Source organism: Ictalurus punctatus, chromosome 4, assembly GCF_001660625.3.
Source record: "Ictalurus punctatus breed USDA103 chromosome 4, Coco_2.0, whole genome shotgun sequence".
NCBI lineage: Eukaryota > Metazoa > Chordata > Actinopteri > Siluriformes > Ictaluridae > Ictalurus > Ictalurus punctatus.
The window spans coordinates 22591356-22601751 of NC_071284.1; the positions used below are offsets into that span (position 1 = coordinate 22591356).

Below are 10396 nucleotides of genomic sequence, written 5' to 3' on the forward strand. Positions count from 1 at the left end.
GATGGAGATACACTCAGGGTGACTCAGGTATACAATAATGGACTTAATATTAGTAGAGAGAGAGAGAGAGAGAGAGAGAGTGCGTGTGTGCGTGCGTGAATTCTTGTCTCTTGTGTTCCAACATTCCAGAAAGAGAAAACTCATCTGACTCTCTGTAGCAAATCATCTTCAGACATGAGATATTTCTTCCATTTCCTCTTGCAACTCACAGCAGGTCTACTGAAGGAGCGAGAGAGAGAGAGCGAGAGAGAGAGAGAGACAAACAGAGAGATAGAGACAGACAGAGAGAGAGACAGACAGACAGACAGAGAGAGAGACAGACAGTCTGAGAGAGACAGATAGACAGACAACCAGACAGACAGACAACCAAATATTTATATGAACCACACATTCAAACGTTAAATTTATATGAACAAAACATTACATTGTGTGTAAATGTTTGTGTAAGCCAAACCAAACAAATAAATTCTGCTGGATTTACAAAAGTTTCACAAAAGCGGATTTATTTACTACTTATGTGCATATGTTGATGAATGCCAGTCACCCGTAAATTGCCAGGCATTTCCACGGTACAGCTGATTTGCATTTGGTGATCCCACAAAACTCAATAAAAGGCAAAGCTCGTACAGCTGAAATGACAAGAAAGTCAAAATCAGTATATACAGTGAGGGGAAAAAAGTATTTGATCCCCTGCTGATTTTGTACGTTTGCCCACTGACAAAGAAATGATCAGTTTTTAATTTTAATGGTAGATTTATTTGAACAGTGAGAGACAGAATAACAACAAAAAAAAATCAAGAAAAACGCATGTCAAAAATGTTATAAATTGATTTGCATTTTAATGAGGGAAATAAGTATTTGACCCCTCTGCAAAACATGACTTAGTACTTGGTGGCAAAACCCTTGTTGACAATCACAGAGGTCAGATGTTTCTTGTAGTTGGCCACCAGGTTTGCACACATCTCAGGAGGGATTTTGTCCCACTCCTCTTTGCAGATCTTCTCCAAGCCATTAAGGTTTCGAGGCTGACGTTTGGCAACTCGAACCTTCAGCTCCCTCCACAGAATTTCTATGGGATTAAGGTCTGGAGACTGGCTAGGCCACTCCAGGACCTTAATGTGCTTCTTCTTGAGCCACTCCTTTGTTGCCTTGGCCGTGTGTTTTGGGTCATTGTCATGCTGGAATACCCATCCAAGACCCATTTTCAATGCCCTGGCTGAGGGAAGGAGGTTCTCACCCAAGATTTGATGGTACATGGCCCCGTCCATGCGGTGAAGTTGTCCTGTCCCCTTAGCAGAAAAACACCCCCAACGCATAATGTTTCCACCTCCATGTTTGACGGTGGGGATGGTGTTCTTGGGGTCATAGGCAGCATTCCTCCTCCTCCAAACACGGCGAGTTGAGTTGATGCCAAAGAGCTCCATTTTGGTCTCATATGACCACAACACTTTCACCCAGTTGTCCTCTGAATCATTCAGATGTTCATTGGCAAACTTCAGACGGGCATGTATATGTGCTTTCTTGAGCAGGGGGACCTCGCGGGCGATGCAGGATTTCAGTCCTTCACGGCATAGTTGTGTTACCAATTGTTTTCTTGGTGTGTTACCAATTGTTTTCTTCCTCCCGTGTAGTTCTGGGCTGATTCCTCACTGTTCTCATGATCATCGCAACTCCACGAGGTGAGATCTTGCATGGAGCCCCAGGCCGAGGGAGATTGACAGTTCTTTTGTGTTTGTTCCATTTGCGAATAATCGCACCAACTGTTGTCACCTTCTCACCAAGCTGCTTGGCAATGGTCTTGTAGCCCATTCCAGACTTGTGTAGGTCTACAATCTTGTCCCTGACATTCTTGGAGAGCTCTTTGGTCTTGGCCATGGTGGAGAGTTTGGAATTTGATTGATTGATTGCTTCTGTGGACAGGTGTCTTTTATACAGGTAACAAGCTGAGATTAGGAGCACTCCCTTTAAGAGTGTGCTCCTAATCTCAGCTCGTTACCTGTATAAAAGACACCTGGGAGCCAGAAATCTTTCTGATTGAGAGGGGGTCAAATACTTATTTCCCTCATTAAAATGCAAATCAATTTATAACATTTTTGACATGCTTTTTTCTGGATTTTCTTGTTGTTATTCTGTTTCTCACTGTTCGAATAAATCTAACATTAAAATTATAGACTGATCATTTCTTTGTCAGTGGGCAAACGTACAAAATCAGCAGGGGATCAAATACTTTTTTCCCTCACTGTATAACATTTTCATAACATGACTCTATGGAATATTATCAGACAGCTGAAATGCCAACATCTAGAGCCAAATAACAGGAAAGTTGAATTAGATGTGAATTAAGTGAGGTGAAAATTCAATGGTTTGACATGAAAATGGAGAAAAAAGTTAATTGCTTTTAGTTTAATTAAAGCAAAGTGTCTCAGTGACTTTCAGCCTGAAATCCCTCGTCCTCACCATGATGCCATGTTAGAAGTATAGAAGGGCATGTGTTTGCAGGAAGCGGACTAGGGAGTATACAACACATTGGAGCTTGAGACATACCAGGTCATTTATTGGTCACTTACTGCTGGCTCTAATAAAGTGTTACACAGCATTAAAAAGAATATGCCATGGCAAAGGAAACCGACTTATACACTGCATATAGATATACCCTTATACACTACCTGATCCCATACTCTTTTCATACAGTGGCATTCTTAATTGAATGACTGGTCATATTTGTCTTAATTCATGGATTTATATTAGCTTGCTTTATTTAATTTTTTACTTTTTTTCATTCTTTAGTTCATGTAATTAATATGAAACGATTGGATTTCACAAAGGTTTCATTAAATTTGTGTGTGACTTAAATACACAAGCTATTTAAACTTGACAGTATAATCCGTAACTAAATGTTCAGTAACTCATCACGATTTATATGAATTGAAGTTGATCAATGGAGGGTTACATTAGATTGTCTTCTTATGCATAAATGTAATCACAGGTAGGAGCATGAGTAGGATACGAATGTTTTATCTGAATGACAGGATTTTCAAGAATACAGAATTTCTGGTGTAAAAGCTCCTACAAACATTTTATGAATTAATCTGTTCCTATCCGGTTTGTTAATGAGACCCATTGTCGCAATCTACAATGTGTTCTATAGTGCACTCATGATACAGTAGGAGAAATAAGTATTGGACGCGTCAACATTTTTTTCAGTAAATATATTTCCAATGAGGCTATTCACATGAAATTTTCACCAGACATCAGTACTAACTCAAGAAATAACTCAAGAATAACCTCATTGGAAATATATTTACTGAAAATTTTTTTGACGCGTTCAATACTTATTTCCCCCACTGTATATAGTGAATAGAGTGTGCAATCTGGGACACGTCTACAGTGGATGGTGTAGTAATAATGTTAAGATGTTTGTTTTTAGGTGTTTATGTAGCTTAGTAGTTTGAAATATATCCACACTCACAAATACTGTAATTGCAAGTGCAAGAACCTGAGAGAAACAGACAGATGGAAGAAGAGGAGTGAGACATAGCCTGTTCAGATTTAAGCTTTGTAATTGCAGACTAAACAAACTGAAAATGGTACACACATACACACATGCTAATGGTAATGCAAGTGACACCAACACCATTTGCTCCACTGTGTGTGTGTGTGTGTGTGTGTGTGTGTGTGTGTGTGTGTGTGTCTACCAGAAACACACATCCGTTTCTGTGACCTGTACTGTATAGCTCTCACTGTGTGTCTTTTAGGTGACCTATCTAGGGAAAGTTACAATCCCTGGCTCTAAGTTCCTCTCAGGCTGCACCGAGTCTGCCGTCGTGGCTTTATGGGATACAAAGTGCTCGTCAATCGCCATGGATGCCTTGCTGGAGATTCGGCCCTTCCAGGTGCGTCTGCACCACTTGGATGGGCAGAGTGAGGCACCAGACTCAATGGAGACATTCCAGGTGGCACGGATTGCATACTGCACGGCGGATCATGAGGTGAGCCCGAAGGTGTTTGCGTTCATCTACCGTCAGATCAACGAGGACCTGACGTTCCAGATGGACTGCCATGCCGTGGAGTGTGAGAGTAAGCGCACTGCCAAGATGCTCGCTCACGCCATGATGGATGCCTTCACCAAGACCTTCCACTCCATGAGGACCGACGGGCGCATCCACCAATCAGGACGCGAGATTCCTGAAGACTCAAATGCAAATCCTGATGATGGCTGAGGCTGAGGGCTGAGGGGGTGGGACCTGTAGGGGGAATGTGTGATCCCATCTCTGTTTCAGTCTTTGGTGGGATAATAAAGAAAATCAAAATGTTCTCTTAGCTTACGGCTAATAAATAAATGCATTTCTGCAGCCATATTGCTCACAAATCTTGTTATTGTTCTAGAATGTTGCAATGAAAAATTGATCTAGAACATGTATTAGGACATCACAATGGGCTGTTCTCAACTGCTGCAGTAGTATATTGTTTCAGAATGTTGCTGTGGTTGTTCTACAATATTGTGATCCAGGTGTGTTCTAGAATACTGTTATAGAATACTGCATTTAGACTATTGGCGAACATTGTAATAGAGGTTCTGGAATATTGGATTAGGGCATGATCGATCATTGCTCATCTCATGGTGGAATGTGGTGTTGGATGAAACATTGTTCTTAATTATTATAAGCCTTGCTCTAGAACATCACAGTGAAAAACGTCTGTACAATATCTCAACCCTTGTTATAGAACATAAATTAAGGTACTTAATTTTTAGGTACTTGTTATAGTACCTAAATTATTTTTTAAAAAGTCAGATTGTTTTACATTATTTTTGAACAATGTTCTTGAATGCCTTGATGTAATGTTGCTTTAGAACAGTGTACACATTATTCTAGAACAATGCAAGCTTTTTATGGAGCGTCAGATATGGGGAGCGTTGTTCTAGAACTTAGCAAAGATTCTTTCCGAATGTTGCATCATGATGCACCATTTGTTTTAGAATGTGATGGAATGTTGTTGATAGAATGTTGCTAGCATGCTTCTGGTTCATCGTGATGGAACTTCGTTCCAAGGAGATGGTGGCGGACATGTATGTTAAAACATTAAGGAATATTGCAGGCATTTTTAATGCAGGCATTTTTAATGGATCATCAAACATTGTGCCATTGTTTTAGAACATTGTTATGAAACATTGTCCAGGATTTTACATCAAGGTACAGCATTTAGAGAATATTGTGATGGAATGTTGCATACACTGTTCTATGTTTACCTATGTTAGTGTTGACTAGGCCTATGGCTGCAGAGCATCGTCTTCAGTCCAGGAAACTCACTTATTTTCATGTCATGTCACTTAACTAGCTAAATACTTTGTTATACTTCAAGCTAAGTTACATTAGTTCTCAGTTTTTAGCCTAGTTAACACTGTCCCACCAGGATTTTGCGATTTTGCAAATGCAGAAATTAATGCAAAATCAAGCTAACCACAATATTTAAAGGAGCTTGCAATTTTTCAAAATTATTGCAGATTTTGTGCAAATTTGGTCCAAAACGTTTCACGTCATCTCACTGCGCATTCAGCCAAAGCCCCCTTCGATTCACGTGTGTTGAACATGAGTACAGCTAAAAGGTCTCATTTACCAACAAACATCACCGTGAAAGACACACTAAAAACAATTTCGTGCAATTCAAGTAGTTTTCTGAACCAAATACCCCCCCCCCCCCCCCCCCCCCCCACACACACACACACAAAAACCTCGTGATTGCATCACAGATTTTTAGAAAAGCCGCAACAAATTCAAGCATTTTTGGCCACAACAATCACAAAACAAAAACGCAAAATCCTGTATGGGCTGTTAATAACTTTCTGGACAACCAAAAACACATAACTGGGCCAGCTTATGTGTTTATGATTTGTTCTCCCTGTTGGATTTTATATTCAGAGTATTCTGAATATTGTGAGAATTCGTCCAGTACATGGAATGTTCTTCTGGAACATTATGTACATCTTTCTCCAACATGGTGATGAAAATTGGTATTGAATACTGTTTTAGGATAGATCAACAGAGCTTTGTACAACCCCAATTCCGAAAAAGTTGGGACAGTATGCAGAAAATGCAAAAACCAAAACAACAACAACAACAAAAACTCATTTGGAAAATTAAATTCACCCTGTACTATATTGAAAACACATTATTACCACATTATTTGATGTTTTACATTGTGAATTTAATTTATTTTTGAAAATATTCACTCTTGTTAAATCTGATGAATGTAACACACTCCAAAAAAGTGGGGACAGTCGACTGTTTACCACTGTGTAGCATCATCTTTTCTTTCAGTAACACTTATTAAGCGTTTGGGCGCTGAGTGAAGATACCAGTTGGTGAAGTTTAGCAAGTGCAATTTTCCCTCATTCATCCATTATGCATTTCTTCAGCTGCGCAGCTGTACAGGACTTTCTTGCCTTATTTTGCGCTTCATAATGCACCACACATTCTCAGTCAGAGACAGGTCAGGACTGCAGGCAGGCCATGCTAGCACCCACACGCTCTGCTTATGCAACCATGCGCTTGTAATCCGGGCAGAATGTGGTTTGGCGTTGTCCTGCTCTGGATGGCAGCATATGTTGCTCCAAAATGTGTACATATCTTTCTGCATTCATGCTGCCCTCACAGATGTGCAAGTTACCCATGCCATGGGCACTGACACGCCCCCATACCAGGACAGACGCTGGCTTTTGGACCTGATGCTGATAACAGCTTGGATGGTCCTTTTCCTCTTTAGCCTGAGAACACGATGGCTGTTTTGTCCAAAATTGTCAGATGAGACCGAGCCCAGAAAAGTCTGCGGTGTTTCTGGACAGTTTTGATGTATGACTTTTGCTTTGCATAGTAAAGCATTAACTTGCATCTGTGCATGCAGCAGCTAATGGTGTTGACTGATAAAGGTTTACCAAAGTATTCATGAGTTCATGTCGGGATATCCATTACAGACTCATGACAGTTTTTAAGACAGTGACGTCTGAGGGATCGGAGATCACGCTCATTCGGAAGTGGTTTTCGGCCTTGCCCCTTTGCACGCCGAGATTTGACTGGATTCCTTGAATCTTTTAATTATATTGTGCACTGTAGAGGGTGAAATGCCCAAAATCCAATCGATTTGTCTTTGGGTAATGTTGTTCTCAAAGTGTGGGATTATTCACTGACACATCTGTTGGCAGATTGTTGAGCCTCGGCCCATCCTTGCTCTTGAAGGACTAGGCCTTTTTTGGAGGCTCCTTATATACTATGATTAGATGATTGCCTCACCTGTTTCACATCACCTTCTTATTTCAACTTGTCACATCACTAAATTAGGGTCCTAAATTGCCCCTGTCCAAGCTTTTTTGGAACGTGTTGCTTGCATCACTTTCAAAATAAACGTTTATCTTCAAAAAACTATGCAGTTGATTAGGTAAAACATCAAATAACTTGTCTTTACATGTTTTTTGTTTAAATACAAGTCAAAGTACATTTACAAATCACGCCACTTTGTTTTTATTAGCATTTTCCATACTGTCCCAACTTTTTCGGAAATAGGGTTGTATATTGGGAACGTTGTGACTGAACGTTCTGGAACATTGTTTAATCACATCCCGATATGCTGCATTAGATGTGTTTTTAGATGTTCAAGCATTATTCTAGAAGAACGATGAAACGATTCTGTAGTACATAGATGGAACATTGTTGTGGGACTTTTGTTTATCAGATGAATGGTGCGATGGAATGTTGTTGCATAATGTTATTGGACAGTAGAATTTTCAGAATGATCCCATACCTTGTTCTGAAACATTGTCGAAAGCTTGTTTGAGATTGTTAGCTTGCTTTAGAATACAATTGTGCTGGGATGTTCTAGAGCGTTGTACAGTGTGTTCTACAGTGTCACGATAAAACGTGATAAAATGCCAAGAGGAACGTTGTTTTATAACGTTGTGAAGAAATATATTTTTCTAGTACTGCGAATGTTGCGTACTGCAGACATTCTTCTAAAAAAGAATGGAAAGAATGTTGGTCTAGAATGACAATGCATTCTTGGAAATTCTTGGACATTGTGAAGGAATATAGTTGAGGAAACAATAGCTCCTCCATATATAGAAAGCCGCTGTGTGTTACAGTAACTGTACTGTATGAGCTGGTGGGCTTTCCTGTCTTGCATTCTCCTTAGCCAGTAAGAATCTCTGGAATTTATTCCCTCTTTCACACAGTGTTCCCTGAGTAGCCGAAGTTCTTACCCAATGTGTTTTTAAAAAATGTTTTTAACAGTCAGATATGTGTGTGTGAGAGAGAGTGTGTATTTGTTTATGTGAGGGAGAGACAGAATAATAAATCTTTACAGAACAGGTTTTTGACAACAGTATTAGGTTATGCTTTGTGTTGTGTTTTGTGCGTGTGTGTGTGTGTGTGTGTGTGTGTGTGTGTGTGTGTGTGTGTGTGTGTGTGTGTGTGTGTGTGTGTGTTTTTGTAGTTTAAAGTGAGTGACAGTTTTTTTTTCTTCTCAGTCACATTAATCGCTATGTGTAAATACTGTTTCTCCACTATGCTGTGTTCAATCGTAAAAGCTTTTGTTGTTTTATTCTCTCTGCTTTGACCTGCCTGGCTGCATCCCAAACGCAAGTGCAAGTGTATGATACATGTGTCTTTATTATGAATCATTCTTGCAAGAACTGTTGTTTGGGAAGAATTACACAAAGCCTGGTACTTAATGGGCTAATTTTTGATCTACTTTAATCAGCACACAAGATATATATGAGCTACAGCTTACGCACTGCATCCACTGTGAGTCACACTGTATGAACAACACAATGAACAAGTTTGTGAGTTCCAGCCTTAGAGATGACTGAGGTTCTTCTTGAGAACACTAGACTTGAGCTCTAGCATTTGGGATGAAGCCGTAGCATGAGAGAGGATCCAGTTCCTGTCTCTTTTTGAGCAGGGAACGTTTGATATCATGCTGCACACTTTTTGTTTTACGGTACTTGTTGATTGATTCACGTGATTTGTGGATATATTTTCCTGTACAGTTGGATGTGGAATATGTTCACACACACACACACACACACACACACACACACACACACACACACACACACACACCCACCCACACAGACACACTGCTCTAAATGAAAAAAAAAAAACCCAACAGATCAGAAACCGAGAGAAGAAGACATCTATATATAAATATGAATATAAATTTATCTATACAGTGTATTCATGAAGCCTTTGTTTATACAGATGTATCAGTTCTCTATTATTCCAGTCAAACGTTTATAGACGTTTTTTGTTTAATCACATGAAGTCAGTATTGTGAAGAATGAGTGTGCTGTTGTTTTCTGTGAATGTTCTCAGTTTCTGCCATAGCAGCTTTAAATGTCTGGTGTGAATTTCTATCAAATAAAAGTCCTCACCTAGAAACTCCTTACCTGCACAGGATAAGGTGTGTGTTGTGTTTCAGAAGGCTGTGTCAGTATGCTTCAAAAAGGTTTTGTTTGCATGATGGAATATTCATTCATTCATTTTCAGTAACCACTTTATCCTGAGGGGACGCTGGATGCAAGGCAGAACGTAGGATGTTTATCCTCATATGGCACCATGTACAGTACACCAGAGTTTCCTTTAGCTGGTAAATACCGGTTTTTGACCGTTAAGCATTCAAACTGTCCGATAAAATTAAATATTGTTGGACACAAACTATTAACACGAAGAAGACATACGTTAGACAAAGTACGTTCGTAATTGCACACCTAAATAAGATCTCTATCTGTGCAAAATCTGTTTTTCCATGTTTCTCCTGTAACGTGTACTCCTCTGATTTGCTCGCATTATAAACCCACCTTCAGTAGTGTGGGAAAATATAAGATTTTTCTTATTTTAATATTTCTCTGTCAATGAAAATATATGAGGCAAACTGCAGTTTAATGTTTTGCTGCACCCTGTTTTTGTTTTGAACAACTGCCGTTTGTTATTTTGAATCATGTGGAAAAGAAAATATATGAAATAAACTTTTATCTTTCATTTGACTTGACTGTTTTGTTGTTGTTATTATTATGTCGCTGTAACACTTCTGGGTTGGGTCAGGAATGAGGAGGCGGGAGGGTGAGGATAACTCAAAAGGGCCTTTCATTTTCTCTATTTTTACTTTCGATTTTCAGTAGACTCCTTCAACCACACATACATACACATGTCTTTGTGCTGGTCGTCTCTCTCTCTCTCCCTCCCTCTCTTTCACTGGAGGCACTGAAAGCACAAACGGACATACAAGTAAACTCGGGCTAACAGCTTGAACACGCCCCCGCCACCACAATCCCATATACTATGCATAGTCCAAAACGTTACAGTGCAAAATAAACACTGAAATGATATGACTGGATTTTTTCCCCAGT

At 39.6% G+C, this 10396-nt stretch overlaps 1 protein-coding gene across 1 annotated transcript in view; it reads left to right on the forward strand.

Annotated features, from left to right (window-relative positions):
* The window catches only part of pid1 (phosphotyrosine interaction domain containing 1), a 33511-nt gene extending 23478 nt beyond the window's left edge, over window positions 1–10033 (forward strand). The window contains exon 3 of the mRNA XM_017465723.3: window positions 3756–10033. Coding sequence (XP_017321212.1) covers window positions 3756–4220 — 465 coding nt within the window. The 3' untranslated portion in view covers window positions 4221–10033. The remainder of the gene's footprint in view (window positions 1–3755) is intronic.
* The last annotated feature ends 363 nt before the right edge of the window (window positions 10034–10396 follow it).